The following is a 21,548-nucleotide window of genomic DNA, read 5'->3' on the forward strand; positions in this document are numbered from 1 at the left end:
GCTTACAGCTGTGGGGTGGGAAGGGGGTGCGCTCGCAGCCCCTGGGAGCCCAAATCCTGTGGCAGCCCCCGGTCCCAGCTCCTTTGGGATCAGGAGCTGTGGCGGGAAGGGAGTTCTGGGGCTGGATCCCCGCACACAGCCCTGAGCCGGGGGTGGAGGGTTAACCTGGGAGGGTTCGGCACCGGCACCGGCACCGGCGGGATGCCAAGCCCAGATTAACCAGTTGAAGACGTCACTTTCCATTACGGGAAAAGCTCCCAAGTAGCCCTGAAGCTTTTGGTCCCTGGGATTAGCTGCCAGCACACTCGCCTCCCAGCAAAGGGCAGGGATCCATCGGCGCGGTGGTGCCCGGGGCGATGAACGGGGCCGGGAGCTGCTTCGAGGGGCATCGCCTGGACGGCTGAGGGCAACCATGTGGGAGCGGGTCAGGAAAGCTCTGCTGAATTCCCTGTCCACGACTTCCCTGCGCGTCTGGAAGTGGGTGCGGGCTTTCTGGTGTAAAAATGGCCTCCTGACCCTGTCGATGCTGTCGGTTGCCACCGGGTGCCTCCTGGGGTTCCTGCTGCGGGCGCTGGAGCTGACGGAGCTGGTAAGCCTGGCCGGGACTGGGACGGGGGCGAGGGGCATGGAGCGGGCCAGCCGTGGCTACCAGCCCTGGTGTTGGCAAGACATCACCGTTGAGAGCCCCAGATGGGCACAGCCCCAAAGGCAAAGGCTCCTGCCCAAGAAAAGCACCTCGCAGGGCAGGTTTCTCCCTGTGAGTTTTCTTTTTTTTTTATCTTTGACCAAAAAGCCGCCAACAAATGCCAAAGCTGGGGGACAAATCCTCCCTCCCTCCAGTGGGAGTGAGGGGCTCTGGGACGGACCCCACAGGGCTGCAGGAGCCTCCAGGTGGGACGGGGATGCTCCAGGGGGCAATGGATGCTCGGCTGCTGGATGCTCAGGAACGGGCTCCCCCCAACACAAGCAGCAGCGCTGGGGTCTGAGGGACGAGCTCCTCCTGTTACTCCCCCGCACTGTGCAGATGCTCAACCGAAGCAGGTTTTCACTCTCTGGAGAAGAGAGTGGAAAATAAATAGGGGGTTGGTGGAGAGCCTGGGGGGCTTCCAGGGGTCACCTTCCTCTAAGAAGCCTTGGAGACAAACGCGCTGGAGAAAATGCACCGCAAAGGCGCGTTTGCGCAGCACTTTCTAGGAGCATTGTGCTGTTAAATGTCACCGCGCTGAAATACACGTGGCTTTAATGACATCGGGCATCTTGGCCGGGGCTCAGCCCTGATCTTCGGGCCGGTGGCTGAGCCTGGGAGGGGGGATGCTGCTTTGGGGAGAGCTTGGCTGGGGCCGGAGCATCCCCGTGTCACCGCGAGGATTTAGCAAAGTCTTGTCATTTCAATTATGCCCTTCAGCATCACCATCCGCAGCAGGGATGATCTTGTTACTTAATTGAAGTCGGGTGTAATCTCCCTGCGCCCCGGTGCGTGCGCCCGTAAGTGCCCGGCAGCCTCCCCCACTGGGCTTGAGGCCGGCAGAGCCTGGGGGCTCCTGCCCCTTGTCCTGCCACGCACCGAGTTCATCCATCCTCTGCCCCAGCCCCGTCCTGCCCTGGTGCCACAGCCCTGCACGTGGTCCCGGCAGCCACTTCTCCCCGTCACAGACTTCTCTCCCAGAACCCAGGCCGCGGATGAGGCGCTGGAGAAGCAGCCGGTCCCTGCTTTCCTCCCCGCCATGGGAAAGCGTCACGCGGCTGAGAAACCCACTGACAAAAGAGATGCTGTTTGAATCTGTTGTTACTCCTTGCACCCGGCCGGACCCATCCCGGCTCCACTCTACACGAGCTCCCTGGTGAAACCAGCCGAGTTTAGGCCACACGGGTGGGTTAGAGCAGGGACAGCAGGGGGGAACCTCGGCATCCTCAAAGCCTCGTGGCGTTGGGTACTTTGGAGTGACCAAAAGTTCCTGACACCTCTACAGTGACACGGTGAAAGAGCCGGGGGAGAGGGAGGGAAGGTGGATGGACGGATTGATGGGGTGAGGGACGGACAGAGGCATGGAAGGAACTCAGCAGCCAGAAGGATGGAGGATGGAGAGATGGATGGAGGAATGGATGGTGGGTGGAGGGATGGGTGGATGGTGGATGGTGGGATGGATGGTGGGTGGATGGATGGTGGATGGAGTGGTCGATGGTGTGTGGGTGGATGGATGGATGGATGGATGGATGGATGGATGGTGGATGGAGGGATGGATGGTGGATGGAGGGATGGATGGATGGTGGGTGGAGGGATGACGGCCAGGTGGCTGCTGGTCTCACAGACCCCTCACTCTTCCCTTGGTGATGGCCAAGGGATCTGGGCTTTTTGGGTCAGGCAGCCCTTCCCCATGCCCGTGTGAGGATTGTAGGGGGTGGGATGCTGGGGGGTGGAAACCCCCCTCGGTGCGTGGTGAGGTTGGACACCTGGGCTCTCCCTGCGCTGGGCTTTGTCACTTGCAGCTACGAGGTATTTCCACTTCTTGCTGCCAGCACCGGGCTGCCCCCAATGGCTTCGGGGCGCTTTTGCACGTGCAGTCGAGCCTCTGCTCCCCAATAACGAGTGCAACGGTGTTTGGGAGAAACGAGCAGTGGGGGCATGGGGACCATTCCCTAGAGGGCAATGGACCCAGGGATGTTTTTGGGAGGGGCCCCGCACACCCCTCGCAGGTTCACAGGTTTCCCATCCCTGACCCAGCTCCCAGTAAGGGATAACCAGAGAAACGGTGTCTCTGAGCGCCACGAGGAATGGCTGCCAGCTCGGAACCAAGCTCAGAGCTGGGTCTGGTTGGGAAAAAGGCAAATTTATCAGGTTTGAGCCATTAACCCGCGATCAGTGTCCCCTTCTGAGCTCTCACCTGACACAGAGGCTCTGCTCCATGCGCAGGAGAAGCAGTATTTTTCCTTTCCTGGAGAGCTCCTCATGAGGATGTTGAAGATGCTGATCCTGCCCTTGATCACCTCCAGGTAAGACATCATCTTCTGCTTCTAAAGTACCAACTCTCCATCACGTTGAGGAGATCGGCCCGTGATCCCCCGTTGAGGAGATCGCCCTAAAATTGCCTGGGGTGAGAATAACCCCGGCCCCAAGCAGGGAACGACCCAGCAGCATCTCCTGCCTCGGTGCCCATCAAACCCCATGACTTCCCAGCAACGGTCTGGGACAAATCCTCACCTGGATTTGGTTGACACCCGCACCCAGGTCAGACACCTGCCCTGGCTGGGGTGTTTCCATTCCTTTTTACGCCCAGCCAGCCGGCGATACCAGCTCCATTTCTGGCTAGTTGATGATGGGCAGCTTTTCAAACTCAACACGGATTTCCTTATTCAGAGGGTTTTGAGGAAGTTCAGGGAGCAACCATAAGCGTCTCTCAATGTTGTGTCTGTGCCTGCAAATCCCGCTTTTACCAGCCCGTCCCAGTCCGGAAAGAAGAAACAGAGCTGATAGAGTCACACTCAGGTCTAAGGAAGGTCTTGAAAAGCTTACATGGATTTACACATTTTAAACAATTGCTGGCACTTGCTCATTAGAAATACCCAAGCAATTAGCTCTTTACTCCCTTGAGGACGTGTCACTTCTCTGTGGTTTTCCAGAGTTTCCTTGCTGTCCCATTTGCCTTTGGTTTATTTGGGGGGGCAGTGTGCTCTCTACCCTGGCCACGCTTGGCCTTTTCGGTATCAGCCCTTGCAGAGCTGCTTTCTTTTCCCCTCCAGCCTTTCGCCCCCTGCCCTGATGCACTGCCCGAGTTTCTCCGTCACTCCCGGGCTGCTCTCAGCCCCCCTCGCAGCTCAGGGATGCCGGCTCATCCCAGCTGACGGCTCTCCCGCCTGCGGACGCGGGGTCTGCACAGGGCTCCCAGGATTTTTCTTGCAGGTTTATTTGAAGCAGGCTTTTTTAATTACTGGCTGATGGCGAAGCGGCATCTACCCTCTAAGCACTGTCCCCGAGGGGACCGGCTGCGCGCTGTGGGTGGATTTGTCCAGGTTGGGGCTCAGTTCTGGAGCTCCCCAACCCTCACGTTGGCAAGCGTCACCCACCTCCGCGTTGCTTTTGTGGCCTCTCTTGAGCTTCCCAGGGTGTCTCTCCCCCTGGACATGCGGCTGCTGGAGGGGATCCGTGGGCTGGCCACCACATCAACCACCCGTCCCCTGCGTGTCCCCAAGGGTGGCATTCACCCTCGCAACCTCCATCTCCATCACGTCCCACCCAGGGGTCGTCGGGCCACTGCCAAACACCACCGAGAGCCTTGGCCGGGGCTCGCAGGGCCCGGGGAGCTGGAGCAGCGAGAGCCAGCGGCCAGGAGCTCGGTGAGGGTCTGTGTGCACGCGGGGCACGCTGCAGCCCCCGAACGCTCCCCTTTGCCCCCAGTGCAGGCACCGCTGCCAGCCAGCTCTCCCTGCTGCTGCAGCCTGTAATATCCTCTCTATTTTTAGTCCAGTTTTGTATAAAAGTAGCTTACGGGCTACTTCTTAGGCAAGCTCACATGTACATGAAGTCTGACCTCCCCCCTTGGGGCAGTGGGGGCAGTGGGGTCCGTCCTCACCGGGATTTTATAAACCTCGCTAACACCTTTCTGCCCTGTTCGCAGTGACGTGCAGCAGCAGCACGGGGGGTTAGAGGGTGAAGAGAACAGTATCACAGAAAAAAAAAAGGAAGGAAGGAAGGAAGAAAGAAAGAAAGAGTAGCATTAGTTATTCACCATGAAAATACACTAAGAATTTTTACTTCTCCAGTGGAGAAAACATGGACAGACCTTGAAAGGGGGCGCAGAGAGGTGTCTCCTGCCCTCCACAGCTCAGCCTGGGCTGCCACAAGCCCATCCTGGTTGTGAGACCCTGCGGGCACAGGCACGCAAATGCGCAAGGGCTTGGTGATGTCCTTAAGCGTTGGTTAAAAAAAAATATCTACAGAAACTTCTCCCGCCTTGGAGGTTTTGCCCATTGGATGCATCGTCTGCAGTTCTGGGAGCAGACGCTGACCGCAATCTTTTCCGCTGCAGCCTCATGTCCGGGCTGGCCACCATGGACTCCAAGGCCTGTGGGAAGATGGGGGTGATCACCATCACCTACTATCTTTGGACAACCTTCATGGCGGTGACCGTCGGGATCATCCTCGTGGTCAGCATCCACCCCGGCGCGGCTGCCCAGAAGGACAACTACTCTGTGGGGAAAGTGGTGCTCAGCTCCGCTGATGCGTTACTGGATTTAATCAGGTACGTCACAGGAGTTCCGAGGGAGCCAGGCTGCGGATGGCATTTCACAGACGGGATCTTCCCACAAGGCGTTGAGTTCCCAGGAGACACTGAGAGCTCAGGGGAAACGGGAGAACTGGGAAATGGGAGAACCGTTGGCAACGGTGACCAGGCGCCGGTACCTCCGAGCCCAGCGACACGGGGTCCATTTCTCCCCACACACGTCCCTCTGGCCACTCTGTCACCCCCCCCCGTCGCTCTTCTCCCAGAGCCACCAACAAAGAGGGATGCAGCAGCAGAAAACAGATTTAAATTCCCCGCGAAGCCCAGCAGTTCTCCGTCTGCAGCCCAGCCGGGACACGCCAAGCCCTGCAGCTCCTTGGGCTTTGCAAGGTGAACGCGAGCAGGAGTTGGCCCAGGGCTGCGTTAAAGCAGTGGACGGGGGTAAACTGGGGAAGGGCTGGGGGAGAATCTCCATTCCCGGAGGCCTTTGATTGACTGGCAAAGGCTCTGAGCATCCTGCTCCAGCTTCGCAGGCGGTCCTGCTCCGAGCAGGGCGCTGGGGATGGCAGACGTCCATCCCAACCTCGGGCTTTCTCCGAGTCCGGTTCACACGTGGCTCACAGTCCTGCTCGTCATTCACCCTCCGGCCTGTCCTCACCCTCGGGCTGCACAGAGGACGCGGAGCCGGTGTTGGCTGTAACGTTGGGCCTCGAGGGGTGGCCCAGAGGTGCTTCCCAGGCCGTCCTCCGCGTTCCCACCACGCGCTTTAACCCCTGCACCATTGCTCTCTTACAGAAACATGTTTCCTTCCAATCTCATCGAAGCTTCGTTCCAGCAGGTGAGTTCACCCGCCCCCGCGGGACGGGGCCCCGCTGCTCTCCCCGTCTTCCCCTCCCGCCGCCCGGACACCAGCCCCTTCCCTGCCCTCTGCCCCCCTCCCCACCCCGCCTGCTCTGCTCGCCCGGGGGGTACTCGTGGCCGGAGGGTGCTGGCGGGGGCACGGGGGCTCACAGGGACACCCCTGCCCTCCCCTGCCACAGCAGCGCCGCGTCCCTTCCCTCGCACCCCGCACTGGCCCTGTGGCTTCTGAGCCCGTGGGGCAGGGGCAGGCAGCAGGCAGGGGGTGGGCAGGGGATGGGCAGACAGGAGGCAGTGGGTGGGCAGGCAGCAGGCAGGGGGTGGGCAGGGGATGGGCAGGCAGCAGGCAGGGGGTGGGCAGGCAGCAGGCAGAGGGGTGGGCAGGGGGTGGGCAGGCAGCAGGCAGGGGATGGGCAGGCAGCAGGCAGGGGGTGGGCATGGGGTGGGCAGGCAGCAGGCAGGGGGTGGGCAGGGGATGGGCAGGCAGCAGGCAGGGGGTGGGCAGGCAGCAGGCAGGGGGTGGGCAGGGGGTGGGCAGGCAGCAGGCAGAGGGGAGCAAAGCTTGAAGGAAAGGTCGGGGTGGAAGAAGGGGAGAGGCCCGAGGAGGGTCCAGGCAGGGTGGAGGGGAGAAGGGAAAACGAGCAACCTCCCGGCATTGGGAAAGCATCTGCAAAAGCCCCAGGAGGAGAGGGATGGGGGGCGAGGGGTGTCCCCGGGGGGAGCGCAGCGCTTACCCAGTGCTGCACCAGGACCTGCAGGGACCCGACTCCCAGACGCCACGGGTCTGCCCAGAGAGCGCAGCCTTGCTCGAGGCCGGCTGTGCTGAGGTCTGCGGGGAACAGCCCAGTCCCCCTTTGCCTGCTTCTTGCTTCTCTTCTTTTCACCTTTTACTGCCCGAAAAACAAACTTTGAACCTCCAGGACCACCCAGGCCAGTGGTGGCTTTGCCTCCGTGTTCAGAGCAGGATGGAGCCCGTGGCCAACAGGACACTAATGTCACTGCTTTGCTTTTGTTCCAGTATCGAACCGTTCTTGTCCCGGTGGTGAAGTCTCCTGGCTTTACAAAGATCCCAGGGAAATCTCTCAGTTTTATTTACTTTGCGCCTGACGATAAAAACCCTGAAATTCATCGGCCCGTGTTCCTCGAGCTGACGCCGTCCCCTGAGATGACCTACAGGACCCTGCCTGGGACCAGCAACGAGATGAACGTCCTGGGAATCGTCATCTTCTCAGCCACGATAGGTACCTGCTCCCCAGAGGAGGGGGCTCCGCGCTACTCCCTGGCCCAGCAGCTGCAGCCCAGGGTGGCAACTGCTGCGGCCACCGCGCTGTTAATCGAGGCAGGATGCTCAGACGAGGTTATTTTAGCTCTAACTGCTCAGGTACCTGGGGAACCAGGCACAGCACGGAGCTTGCGCCACCACCTTCATCAGCACTGCCCGTGATGGAGCTCAAAAAAGGTGTTCGGCGCCGAGAAGGCTGTTTTCTCCCCACATTTTCCATGTGAGCCTTCACAGCCCAAGCACGGCTCCTGAGGGATTTCAAATCGTCACGTAAGCTTTTAATGAACGCGCCGAAGCGAGTTGTAACCTTTGCAGAGGTGACCTAGGACATGGCTCGTTACAAACGGTCCCAACCCCTCACGCTGGCAGTGTCCGGACTCCCCCAAAGCTGGGGCAGGCTTGGGCGCCCGTCACAAACCTATGGACGTTTGTAAGAGGACTTTCTGAAGTAGGCAAGAAAGCTCCTTGCGTTGAACAGCCTGTGATCCCGCGTGGACGAGGCACTGGGCAGCAATTCCAGGAAGGACGAAGAAGCGGAGGTTGGATGGAGAGAACGTGTGAAATGGGTAGGGAGGTTTAAAGGGGAGAAAGTCACGGGAAGGAGGAATTTGGAGCTGACTCAAAGAGTAAGACAGAAGGACACCGGGTGCAAGGCTGAGGGAGAAACGGGGGGGAGAGATGAATCAGGAGGGAAAAGAGTAGGAGGCAACGGAGGAAAGATTACATGTAGATTAAGAGGTGAGGGCAAAGAGCTCGAACTTCGTGTATAAGGAACCAAGAAGCCAATTAGAGGATTTGAGGGGTGGAGGCAGCGCAGCCAGCACAGACCTGGCACACGCCAGCCTGCCCAGGGAGCCAGGGCAGAGCAGGCGGCTCTAAAGGCTACGACACAGTCAGTGCCTGGCGGAGGTGGCCATGGTGGGACTGGGCAGAGCTTCAATATCCTTACGGACACGCTTCAATATCCTTACGGACAGAAGAGGTGTCTATGGCAGACTCCTGTCCGGTGACCAACACCTCCTGCAGACCACAGACGCTCCGGGAACGTGCCGAGCTCCCGCTGCCGGGACACGTGCCCTCCTCCGGCCCAGCCAAACGAGCAAGAAGCAGCTTTTCTCTTCCGAGATTACCACCCCGCCGCCCTGCCAGCGGGGGAGTGGGGATCAGCGCGGAGTTAGGACACAGTGGGAGATCACCTGGGCCAGCCCCCGCCGCCCAGCTGTGCTCCGGGTTACGCACAGGAGGGATTAGAGCTCCGCAAAGCCGCAGACCGGCAGAGCATCACCCGCACCGGGGACCGGCAGCTTGGAAAAGGGCGTTCATACATCCACGGGAAGCTTTACCTGCGAGGAGAGGTTGGATTAACGGGGTTTAGCTGGGAGAAAACAGGAGAGGGCCAGGGAAGGGCAGGCAACAGGGCTCTGTGCCGTGGGAAACGGGGATGGGCTCCTCCCTGCAGCAACGCGGGGAGCCCCGGTGGAAGCCAGCTGAGATCTCAGCAAAGGGTATTGGGGTCCAACACCAAACACCAAAGTCTGTGGGACTGAGACCAAGGCATCCGTGCAGCGCCTGCTGGCTGCCCAGGGTGGCTCTGCCGTGGACAGTAACCCCACACAGCTACCACAGCTCCAGAGAGCTCGTCACTGACACCGAGCATCTCCAGTCATCTCTGTTGCTTTCGAAATCCAGAAAAGGGCACAGATTTAAAGCGAGCTGTCCATTCGCTTGGGCGATCTTTTCCAAACCAGCTGTTACTGCCACCAAATACTGGCTGAATATCCACCGCGCTGAGATTTAAGTATGTCGTGCCTTGTCTTATTTCTGAATGTCCTGGCAAAGAAGACCCTGCTTCATCTCTCTTCTGAGCAAGCCAAGAGATCCAACTCCCTGCCAAAGGTCTCCAGGAGTCTTCGGCCCTGAAGACTGAAGGGGGATGAGGGGGACAAGACAAGATCCTGCCTATATTCTTCTTTTCCAAGCTAAAGCAGGCACTTGTATGGTGCTTCAGAAGTGGGAATTTTGGCTAACTGGACCACACGGAAAGCGCGCGCAACTGGGCTGGAAACTGGATGGGCTCAAAGCTTCAATTCCCTCCTGCTCAATGGGTACCTGGGAACCCTCCTCGCCGGGGAGAGCAATGGGATTTAGCACTGGCCAACGTTGCGCTGGCGGACCCAGAACACACCAGAGCCCCTCTAACCATTCACGTGGTTCTGCTCCAGAATTCCTTCAGCAGAAAATTAGACTGGAATTAGGTTAATGCCACAACCTCAAAAGAAAAACCAGAATTAAGGCAGGAGGCTTAATGCCCGTAGCTAAGCAACTCGGTCGGATCCTTCCTGACGTACCGTTGTACAGCCACAAGCGCTGCCACCACCGCGGCACAGCCCGGGAGCCAGGGACAAAGCCCTCTGCGTGAAATAGCTGGTCAACAGCCAGCACCGCCCGTCGCAGGAGGGGACCGAGAGCTGCCACCGCCGGCGGGAACCCGGCAAATCCAAGCACTCCTGAAGTTCCTCCGAGTGGCAGACGTGGCGTGAGGCTCTTCTCACTCCAGAGCAAGGGCAGGGAGGCAACATATCAGAGAATCATAGAATCGTAGGGTTGGCAGGGACCTTTGGAGATCATCTCCTCCAACCCCCAGCCACAGCAGGGTCACCCACAGCAGGTGGCACAGGAACGCGTCCAGGCGGGGTTGGAATGTCTCCAGAGATGGAGACTCCCCCACCTCTCTGGGCAGCCTGTGCCAGGGCTCTGCCACCCTCACAGCAAGGAAGTTCCTCCTCGTGTTTAGGTGGAATCCTCCTCAGGTTTAGGTGGATGTGAGGGCGATCTGGCTGCGACATCTGTCACCCCGTTGATCGCCAGGGTTGATTCGGCTGATCTGGCCGGCTGGGCGGGTGTCCCCTTCCTCCCTCACCCATCCATGTGCGTCCCTCCCGAAGCTGCGTGCTCGGTCGAAGAGGACGACCTTCCCCGAGAGAGACGTACCGTTCATCGGTCAAGGCCATAGGGTAGCTGCCCTCCCCTGCTAGAACCTCCAAACAAGCTCAATATATCGTCACATCCTCAGCTATGTATAACCCCGCCGAGCTTTGTCCTTTAAAAAAAATATCAGGTTTTATTTCCGGAGCTACATTATTCTCGTATTACCAAATAGCAAAAGGACAGCTCACCCACCTTGAGAAGGGACTCCCAGCACCGAGCAGCAGTGAAGGGTTCAGCAGTTACCTGTGCAAGGAACAGGCCAAATCCTGGCTTTGGGTTGGGTGGGTTTGAGAAAAGGCCAGGTGCTTGTATTTGCCTGCAGCGGAGCATTACTGTGACCCGTAAGAGCATGCGGAAATCCGTATTAAGTCTGACCCGCTGTGAGTTTGCCCAGCGAAACCCATTGCGTGACCACCAGAGCCTCAAGCCACCCAGCGCGACACCGCTCCCACGGTACCACCGAGTAACAGAAACCCATGTGCTTGGTTGCAGGACTTCTCCTGGGAAAAATGGGCGAGCGAGGAACTCCGCTGGTCAACGTGTGCCAGTGTCTGAACGAAGCAGTTATGAAAATTGTCTCGATGGCAGTTTGGTAAATCTGGTTTTGATCGATTCGATTGTTTTTCTTCCCTGCTATCTAATGGTAACGCTGAGCTGCTGACACGTCTACCAGTATCTATTGTCAGCACTGGATTTATTTTCGTATGGTTGGAGAGCTGGGTGGAGAGGAACCTCATGGAGCTCAACAAGGGCAAGTGCAGGGTCCTGCACCTGGGGAGGAATAACCCCCCGCACCAGGACAGGCTGAGGGTGACCCGCTGGAGAGCAGCTCTGTGGGAAGAGACCTGGGAGTCCTGGGGGACAACAGGATGACCATGAGCCAGCGATGGGCCCTTGTGGCCAAGAAGGCCAATGGCATCCTGGGGGGCATCAAGAAGAGCGTGGGCAGCAGGTGGAGGGAGGTCATCCTCCCCCTCTGCTCTGCCCTGGGGAGGCCGCACCTGGGTCGCTGTGTCCAGTTCTGGGCTCCCCGGTTCCAGAAGGACAGGGAACTGCTGGAGAGGGGACAGCAAAGGGCTGCCAAGATGCTGAGGGGCTGGAACACCTCTCTGATGAGGAAAGGCTGAGGGATTGGGGTCTCTTCAGTCTGGAAAAAAGACGGCTGAGGGGGAATCTTATCAACGCTTATAAATACTGAAAGGGGGGTGTCAGGAGGATGGGGCCAGGCTCTTCTCAGTGGTGCCTGGGGACAGGACAAGGGGTAACGGGCACAAACTTGACCATGGGAAGTTCCATCTCAACATGAGGAGGAACTTCTTTGCTGTGAGGGTGGCAGAGCCCTGGCACAGGCTGCCCAGAGAGGTGGGGGAGTCTCCGTCTCTGGAGACATTCCAACCCCGCCTGGACGCGTTCCTGTGCCACCTGCTGTGGGTGACCCTGCTGTGGCCGGGGCTTGGAGGAGATGATCTCCAGAGGTCCCTTCCGACCCTGGCCAGTCTGGGATTCTGGGATGATCCTGTGACTGTACCACGTGGTACCAAATACTGCACTGACTCTCGCGTAGTGCTTCAATGATTGCTGCAAACTCGTAAAGAACTTTTTATGCTTATTCTTTGCAGGTACTTCCCCTTTGGCATTGTATTTCTCATCGCTGGAAAGATCCTGGAGATGGAAGATCCATCAGTTACAGGACAGAAGCTGGGACTATACGTCATTACAGTGGTATCGGGGCTGATCATCCACGGGCTCATCCTCTTACCTCTGCTTTTTGTGCTCATCACCAAGAAAAACCCCTTTGCTTTCATTCAGGGGATACTGCAAGCCTTGCTCATTGCCTTGGCTACATCTTCCAGGTACGGAAGCGCGGCTGAAATGCGCCGATCCAGCTGACTGCGGATGTGGTTTGGTCGGGGGAGATGCGGCGGTGTGTACGGCCAGGCGAGCTGGGGGGGAAGGGGTGTAATTCAGACAAAGAGAGACGATGCTCCAGCACTATGTGAAATGAGATGGCCTCCAGCTTTTGTAGGAAGCGGGATGTGGGGCACCAGGATGCGTAGCACTGGGGTGCGGGGCAGCGGGATGCGGGGCACTGGGATGTGGGGCACCAGGATGCATGGCACTGGGATGGGGGCACTGGGATGCGTAGCACCGGGATGCGGGGCACTGGGATGTGGGGCACCAGGATGCATGGCACTGGGATGGGGGCACTGGGATGCGGGGCACTGGGATGCGTAGCACCAGGATGCGGGGCACCGGGATGCGGGGCACCGGGATGCGGGGCACTGGGATGCATAGCACCGAGATGTGGGGCACCAGGATGCATCGCACTGGGATGTGTGGCACCGGGATGCGTAGCACTGGGATGCATTGCGCTGGGATGCGGGGCACTGGGAAGTGGGGCACCAGGATGCATGGCACCGGGATGTGGGGCACTGGGATGCATGGCACCGGGATGTGGGGCACTGGGATGCATGGCACCGGGATGCGTAGCACTGGGATGCATTGCGCTGGGATGTGGGGCACTGGGAAGTGGGGCACCAGGATGCATGGCACTGGGATGTGGGGCACTGGGATGCATGGCACCGGGATGTGGGGCACTGGGATGCGTAGCACTGAGATGCAGGGCACCAGGATGCATGGCACTGGTATGGGGGCACTGGGAAGCGTAGCACCAGGATGCATGGCACCGGGATGCAGGGCATTGGGATGCATAGCACCGGGATGCATTGCGCTGGGATGTGGGGCACTGGGAAGCGGGGCACCGGGATGCGTGGCACTGGCATGCGGGGCACTGGGATGTGGGGCATGGGGATGCAAGGCACCGGGATGTGGGGCACCAGCATGAGGGGCACTGGAATGCGGGCACTGGGATGTGTAGCACCGGGATGCGTGGCACTGGGATGTGTGGCACCGGGATTCATGGCACCGCGATGCGGGGCACGGCACTGGGATGCGTGGCACCGGGATGCAGGGCACCGGGATGTGTAGCAGCAGGATGCGTGGCACCGGGATGCATTGCGCTGGGATGCGTGGCGCTGGGATGCGTGGCACTGGGATGCGTAGCACCGGGATGCAGGGCACTGGGATGCATAGCAACGGGATGCATTGCACCGGGATGCATTGCACTGGATGCGTGGCACTGGGATGCGTGGCACCGGGATGCATAGCACTGGGATGCATTGCACTGGGATGCATGGCACTGGGATGCATGGCACTGGGATGCGTGGCACTGGGATGCGTGGCACCGGGATGCATTGCACTGGGATGCATGGCACTGGGATGCGTGGCACCGGGATGCATGGCACTGGGATGCGTGGCACTGGGATGCGTGGCATCGGGATGCAGGGCACTGGGATGCATTGCACTGGGATGCATGGCACTGGGATGCGTGGCACTGGGATGCGTGGCACTGGGATGCGGGGCACAGCCTGGTCTCAGTGGGAAGCGCCTCGGTGGGTCTCCAGCCCCCGCCAGCTCGCGCTGTCCTGCTGCTCGCCCTCTCCTGGGCTTTGCCCGGAGCGAAGCAGCAACGTTCGTAGGTGCGCGTGCTTCCCTTGGGTGCTGCAGTCCGTGTTCTTGACAGAATTCAAAGTAGGGCCCTTGTGGGTGCTTTATAAAACAGCGTGGGGTTACGATCCCGGGTTTTATTTGAAAACATCAAAAGCTCTTCTGACCACTTCACGGAAAAACTTAACTCCTGTGCATCCCGAGCTTCTCCAAAGAAAAGTGATGTCTACTTTGATAAGATTTTATACCTTTGCGGTATTTTTATCCATTTTATTTTCATTGGAAAACATTCTTTATAACAACGAAGAAACTTTACATTAGAAACCACCGTCCTTTCTGGAAGACACGCAAATGAAAACATTTTCTTAGGAAACACTTGAGTAAGCAAAAGGATTTTCCGGCCTCCCTAATGCTGCTTCTTCCCATAATCCCAATAAAACCATCTGGGATTGTGTCTCCTTCCCCCAGCGCCCCCCAAGGCGGGTTTCTTCTCCTGCTCTTCCTGATCTCGGGGGCCGGGGTCTCCAGGGTCCCTCCCCGCAGCCCGCCCCGGCGGAGCCCGCGGGAGAGCGGTTCCAGGGAGGTGGGATCCCTCTGCTCCCCGTCCCAGCCCCACGCCCCGTGCTGGGGTCCGTCGCGCCGTGCCCTGCAGCCCACACCTTCCAGAAGACGCCCTCCCCGCCTCCCAGAGCCTATGGCAATCCCATCCGCTTCTTGTGCGTGCTTGTTGCCTTTCTTCCGCCCGCTCTTCTTCCTCCACCTCCTCATCCCGACTCCGGCGTGACAGCTAAACAGAAACAAGAGAGAAAGGTCAGGGGGTGCCCGAGCCGAGGAGCTGCTCCTCGTGTGCGCGGCAAGAGGAACAGCGGGGTCTGGACCTGGCTGGAGCCTGGAGGAACAGCGGGGTCCGGCTGAAACCCAGAGGAACAGCGGGGTCCGGCTGGGCCCGGCTGGAACCCGGAGGAACAGCAGGGTCTGGCTGGAACCCAGAGGGAAGCAGGGTCCGTCTGGACCTGGCTGGAACCCAGAGGGAAGCAGGGTCCGGCTGGACCTGGCTGGAACCTGCAGGAACAGCAGGGTCTGGCTGGAACCCAGAGGCAAGCAGGGTCCGTCTGGACCTGGCTGGAACCCGGAGGAACAGCAGGGTCCGGCTGGAACCCGAAGCAACAGCAGGGTTTGGACCTGGCTGGAACCTGGAGGAACAGCGGGGTCCGGCTGGAACCCAGAGGGAAGCAGGGTCCGTCTGGACCTGGCTGGAACCTGGAGGAACAGCGGGGTTTGGACCCGGCGCAGGCAGACGCTGCCCCGTACCAAGGTCGGAGGTGGCGCAGGACTAACGTGGGGCCAGGGAGGTACAACCCAGCCACAGGCGTCGCACAGAGCTGTTCACCGGGAGCAGTTTATCTCGCAGCGGGTGGCTAACCATCTGCTCGGCCCGTTACGCGTATTCCCCGGGGAGCGCAAGCTGAAGGAACTCTCAGTGCTGCAGCGACTTGCCTGAGCGCTGCCGCCGTCACCCTCAGGTGGGCTGGCGTTTCTGTACCGTTAATATTGACTGCTCTTTATGTAAAGCTCGCCGCAAACAACAGAGAGAATTACCGACCATTTCTTGTTCTACAGCTCGGCAACCCTGCCCATCACCCTGAAGTGTCTCCTGGAAAACAACGGGATAGACAGACGCGTGGCGCGCTTCGTCCTCCCCGTCGGTGCCACCATCAACATGGACGGCACGGCGCTGTACGAAGCGGTCGCTGCCATCTTTATCGCCCAGGTCAATGAATACGACTTGGATTTGGGACAAATTATAACGATCAGGTAAACGTTTCTTTGCAGCAGCCGAATTATTTCGCTCTATTACGACGACCTCCCACCCTCTTCCCGTTCGGCAGAGGCCTTGCTACTGCCGAGAGCGAGCTTTGCCGGGAAGCGGAGGAGCGGGGGAAGGTGCGGGGGGTACCGGCCCCCGGGGAAGCTCGGGCTCTGCCCCCGCGGAATTTGCTGCAGAATCAGGCTCTGCCTGTAGGTAGGAGCCAGACGGGGAGCTGACGGCGCGGCTGGGACCGGCCGGCACCCGCAGCGCAGGCGAATTGTCTCAGGGTTTGTGCATGTGTAATTTACTCCCCGTCGGGAATGGAACGGCCCCGTCTGATAAGCAGGCAAACAAAGCCCCCATCTAGATAGAAATAAGTAAGGGCAGTTGCAGACATTTAGCCATTTTATGCAGGGGCGGCTACACCGGACAGCAGCGGGGAGCGGTGTGAGCGCAAACCGGGAGCGCCCTCAGCCAGGACGCGCCAGGCAGGGCTTCGGGACAGAGTCAGGGAGCAGGAAGGTGGAGGAAGCCAGATCCGACCCAAGCCTTCCATACAGGAATAACTTTGCCATGCAAACGCGCTTGCTTTTCTTTTTGTAAAAAAACCCAAACCAAAACAAAAAAACATCCGAAAAAAACCACCCCCCCCCCCCCCCCCCCCCCCCCCCAAAACGAACAAAAGCCAAAAATTGCGCAGCCGCCACCTTCTCTTTGCAGCATAACAGCGACAGCAGCAAGCATAGGGGCGGCCGGGATCCCCCAGTCCGGGCTGGTGACGATGGTCATCGTGCTGACTTCTGTGGGGCTGCCCACCGACGACATCACGCTCATCATCGCCGTCGACTGGGCTCTGTAAGTACCTTGCGGGTGCCGAGGGGCAGCTCGCGGCGGTGTATCTGAACAGCCCCACGGGGGGGAACGCAGCCTGAGGAGGCACCACCGAGGCGGGCTGGGAGCCAAGCGTGAGATTCTTCATTTTCCAATGAATCCTCGTGAAACGGCCCATGGTAACTACAGGCGAGGAGTCTCCTCACGGAGTGCCTGACTCGAGGCGTTTCTGTTCCGAGGTGCCCGTCGCTGTCTCGTGCCCCGTGAAGGACCGTACGTGGACGAGTGGTGATGGCACTCAGCCCCTCTCCCAGTGAGGGTCGCCAGTTTGAAACACCATCTTGTCCTCGCCTGTTCTCTAAATTCCCATCTGACTGCACAACGCACCTCCGTCGGAGGTCTCAAATAAGCAACAACATCTAACTTTCTGAAACATACATACGGTTCTACTTTTAAGAGATCAAAAGGATGCTGCTTTCCTCCGTAGCGAGGGGTAGAAAAGGAGGAAAGCGGGTGCGTCGTCTTGTCGTCACGAGGCGTCGCTGTGCGAGGCCGCTCGTTAACGCGGTCCCTAGAAATACCTCCAGTCCTTGTCCTCTCCAGGCTGTCCGCGCTGCGGACAAAGGCGGACGGGATGGACGGCGCAAGAGTCAAAGCGAAGTTCAGTATTTGTTCAGTATTTCAGAGGGTTCAGTATTTGTTTTGGTGGAATATTATCCCTGGGAGAGGAAGGAGGTCGGTAAGGCAGGGCGAGAGTTTTCTGGCTTCGTAGAAGGAGAAATTAAAATCAGCCAGGGAGATGCCAACAACAACAACAGAGCTACAAAAGGGGTGGAAACGTGCAATTGTTTAGGAAAAAAACGCGTGATCTCCAGGGGGAAAAAGAAAATAATCAGAGAAATCAATAGTAAACCATAAACCGCTGGTGATCATTTACAATATGTGTTCATCCAGTTTGCTGTTTCTATTTGTGAAACACGGGCATTTTCACAATTAAAAAGGAGAAGGGAGGGAGAAATAAACATCCCAGCAGAACAGTAACAAGGTAACGCCAAAGCTGTTTGCACACCAAACGACAGCAGGGGACGAGACAGTCGGCTCTTGAACAGAAGGGGCAAAACCCCCCCTTGCGTCTGAGAGCGACTTCTCTCCCAAACCCGTGTGTCACCAGGACTAGAACGTCTCTGGAGTTTCCACAAGTTAAGGATGACCTTTTCGAAGGACCGCATCCAACCCAGCCGACCCCAAGGAAGCCTGTCTTCCGACGAGATCATCTTCATCTTGATGGATGAAGGCCAGGTTGATCTCGAGACAAAAAAAACGGATGCGAGGGCGTTTGTCGCAGAGAAGAGCGGTCAAACATCCCGCGGTTTGTGAAATGTGCCGTCCTAAAGTACTAAGCTAAAAATGAAGCAGATTAGCTAGGAGGAAAAACGTCCAGAGTAGACACCGACTTCTACATCACTGACGCGGGGGTTTGCCGACGCGTCCTTCACAGCCACCCCGGACAGGAGGAAAGAGCCTCGAGCATCCCGGCCGCTTTTCTCTTTTCTTTCACGTAAAAGGGCGTTTAACTTTTCAGGTGAAACTTGTAAAATCAGAACACGCTGTGAGTTCAGCCCTTGGGCACCGCAGGGTACCCAGCGCCGCCACCTGCCCCAGCGCCGGCGACCGGTGCCAGAGGTGCCTGGAGAAACGGGAGAGGGGCCGTGGCGGGGTAAGGGAGGTTTTCTCCCCGAGAGGCATCGCGAGGAGTTTTACGACTCGCTGAGGCAGCCCACCCCACCCCCAGCGAAAACGGTGACGATGCCTCCGTTAGGGAAGTGGCGCAGGCGGGTCTGTGGGCTAAAAAGACGCCCGAGGAGAGAAAAGAAGCCCCATCGCCTTCACGGTGCTGGGCTCAGAGACACCGCGTGTACCATTTTTCCTCTGTATTTGCCGATACTGCACTTCTCCCCACGCGCCAATAGCAAAACCGGCGGCAGCGACATTAGGGATGGAGGCTGCCGCGTACCAAAGCCGTAAAAGACCGCGGGCGCGTCGGCTGTGGCCACCGACGGCATCCTCACGGCTCTCTCTCACCTAGGGATCGATTCCGAACTATGACCAATGTCCTGGGTGACGCTCTGGCTGCTGGCATCATAGCACACGTCTGCGAGAAAGACTTTGCCCCAAAGCCCCCCCCGGTACGTACAGCCCGTCTGGGAGCGCAGGGGGGCGCAGCAGATACAACGCGTGCGCTCCCTTAAGAAATTAAAATTGCGTTTGGTTTTTTTTTTTTTTTTTTCTTTTCCCAGCAAGATCCAGGAACCACCACAGAGAAGTTCCCCGCTGCGGAGACCTCACATCTGCATCCCAAAGACAACGTGATTGAAATGATCGAAGAAACTTTGTTCGATCAGACGGGAGTTCATTACAACATCTGCCAGGTGTAGATCGCAGCATTCCTGCGCCCGGGAACGGGATCTTGGTGCTCAACACTGACGTTGTGAATGTCGTACGTGGATGCTCTGCGAGACGAAGGCCTTACTTGGCACAGAAAGTGGAAAAATCCTCTCTACCCTTCGAAGACGGTTCCTTCGAAGAGCCCGGCTGCGGGGGACGGGAGGCAGCGCCGGCTGCGAGCGAGCGCCCGGCCGAGCCAGCGGGGACGGAAGGCTTCGTGCCTCGCGGTTTTTTCAAGCCCAGTCCTTTTCGAAGGTTAGGGAGGTGGGACGGTATCAGAAAACTGGGACTGGACCGGATGAGAAAGCAGCAGAGACGGGACACAAATGGGACCCCGCGGGGCAGCAGCCCTTGTCTGCTGGTCAGGCCGCGCTCCATAAAGTTTTATTTTCTTTATTGTAGGTATTATTATTATTTTTTTTAATCTCATGGCTTTTTTATTAATAGATTCTCATCTAAAAACTAAGATTAAGTGAATTTTTGTCCAGAGCTCAAAATCCAAGTTGGCCATAACGGGATTCCCCGGCCGTTACCCGAGGAGAGGAGCAGGACGGCCGGCGGAAGGGCCGGCACGGACAGCCAGACCCACCCGCACCGCCGGGACGGAAGGACCAGCCGTACACCTTTTTACGGTCTGTTTTATTACAGTGAAACTAATTGACCGGGCCCAACGGCGACCGTGTTGATTTTCCCAGCTAAGGATCTGTCCCTAAGTTCAAATTCCAATTACAGCCTTCAAATCCAGGTTTCCCAGGGCAGCCTCCTCCACAAAAGCCTTTCATACCAATGACTCCTCTCGCTGAATTCGCCTCTCCAAATGCCACCTCATCCCCTTTCTCCCTCCTGCTTTGTCTTTCCTGCCCCAGTGTTCACTCTCCTGGAAGCAGCTTAAGCTCCCCCCGAACATCCCTTAACGACCCGCCAATCGCGCGTGAAGAAAACATTTCCCCGTGTCTAATCATAGAATCGCTGAGGTTGGAAGGGACCTTTAAGATCATCGAGTCCAACCTTTAGCCTACCCTGACAAGAGCCACTTCTAAACCATGTCCCTCAGTGCCCCATCTACCCTTTTTTTAAACACCTCCAGAGATGGTGAATCCACCACCTCCCTGGGCAGCCTGTTCCAGTGTCTAATAACCCTTTCAGCAAAAAAATGTCTCCTAATATCTAATCTAAACCTCCCCTGACGTAACTTGAACCCGTTTCCCCTCGTCCTATCACTTGTCACCAGGGAGAAGAGGTCAGCCCCCACCTCTCTCCACCCTCCTTTCAGGTAGTTGTAGAGGGTGATGAGGTCTCCCCTCAGCCTCCTCTTCTCCAAGCTAAACAACCCCAGCTCCCTCAGTTGTTCTTCATAAGGTTTGTCCTCCAGACCCCTCACCAGCTTTGTAGCCCTTCTCTGGACACGCTCCAACACCTCAATGTCCCTCCTGTAGCGAGGGGCCCAAAACTGAACGCAGTACTCGAGGTGGGGCCTCACCAGTGCCGAGTACAGGGGGATGATCACTTCCCTAGTCCGGCTCACCACACTATTCCTGACACAGGCCAGGATGCTGTTGGCCACCTTGGCCACCTGGGCACACTGCTGGCTCATATTCAGCCGGCTGTCCACCAACACCCCCAGGTCCTTTTCTGTCGAGCTGCTTTCAAGCCACTCCGCCCCCAGCCTGGAGCGCTCATGGGGTTGTCCTCATGCTGGAATCAGGGGTTTTGAAATAATTTCTGGTTTAGAAGAAACATCGATTCCGCTTTTGCCAAATGAAAAGGAGAAGCTAATAAATACCATAAACCAGCTTTTGCACGCAAACGAGCCTTCTGCTCCCTGTTAACTTCAAAAAGCCTTCAAAGAACCAGAATCACAGCCAAGGGAAGCCTGAGGTGCTGCGTCAACTTGGGCCTTTCTAACGCTTTCCTCCTCGCTTGGTCAGTTTTTTATACCTTCTTACACATTGCTGCCCAACCATTCTTCAACAGGAGCAGTCAGGTCTTTGGCAAAAAGAAAAATGATCACATTTCAAATCAAGAGACCTCTGCAGCATCCCAGGGCATCCCTCCCTCAGTCATCTGTTCCTCCTGATCCTTTATTATCAGCTGGATCTACCACGCGCTTCAGTGGTAGTCCACATCTAGTGGACTAGATAATAGACTCACCCAACGGTTTGGGCTGGAAGGGACCTTAAAGCCCACCCAGTGGCACCCCCTGCCCTGGGCAGGGACACCTCCCACCAGCCCAGGTTGCTCCAAGCCCCGGCCAACCTGGCCTTGAACCCCTCCAGGGATGGGGCAGCCACAGCTTCTCTGGGCAACCTGGGCCAGGGGCTCACCACCCTCACAGGAAAGAATTTCTGCCTCACATCTCATCTCAATCCCCCCTCTTCCAGTTGGAAGCCATTACCCCTCATCCTATCACTACCTGCCCTTGTAAAAAGTCCCTCCCCGGCTTTCCTGTAGGCCCCCTTCAGATACTGGAAGGGGCTGGAAGGTCTCCCCGGAGCCTTCTCTTCTCCAGGCTGAACCCCCCCAGCTCTCTCAGCCTGTCCTCCCAGCAGAGGGGCTCCAGCCCTCCCAGCATCTCCGGGGCCTCCTCCGGCCCCGCTCCAACAGCTCC

The 21,548-nt window shown here is 58.1% G+C and overlaps 1 protein-coding gene across 1 annotated transcript; it reads left to right on the top strand.

Moving 5' to 3' along the window:
* The first annotated feature begins 315 nt into the window (after positions 1 to 315).
* LOC134526161 (excitatory amino acid transporter 5-like) lies at positions 316 to 19,835 on the top strand. Its single transcript, XM_063357724.1, has 11 exons — positions 316 to 589; positions 2,912 to 2,991; positions 5,025 to 5,237; positions 6,015 to 6,057; positions 7,096 to 7,318; positions 10,840 to 10,939; positions 11,967 to 12,200; positions 15,475 to 15,669; positions 16,385 to 16,519; positions 18,582 to 18,681; positions 18,793 to 19,835. Exons 1-11 carry the CDS (start codon positions 413 to 415, stop codon positions 18,928 to 18,930), a joined length of 1,638 nt encoding a protein of 545 aa, XP_063213794.1. The 5' UTR covers positions 316 to 412; the 3' UTR covers positions 18,931 to 19,835.
* The last annotated feature ends 1,713 nt before the right edge of the window (positions 19,836 to 21,548 follow it).

The sequence above is a fragment of the Chroicocephalus ridibundus genome, chromosome 22 (genome assembly GCF_963924245.1).
Source record: "Chroicocephalus ridibundus chromosome 22, bChrRid1.1, whole genome shotgun sequence".
Taxonomy (NCBI): Eukaryota; Metazoa; Chordata; class Aves; order Charadriiformes; family Laridae; genus Chroicocephalus; species Chroicocephalus ridibundus.

Bases quoted from the DNA above. Each gene is read 5' to 3' on its own strand.
- LOC134526161 (XM_063357724.1), top strand. From the start codon at position 413: ATGTGGGAGCGGGTCAGGAAAGCTCTGCTGAATTCCCTGTCCACGACT. The intron at 5,238-6,014 runs GTACGTCACAGG...GCTCTCTTACAG, and splicing joins GCGTTACTGGATTTAATCAG to AAACATGTTTCCTTCCAATC. The intron at 16,520-18,581 runs GTAAGTACCTTG...TCTCTCACCTAG, and splicing joins ATCGCCGTCGACTGGGCTCT to GGATCGATTCCGAACTATGA.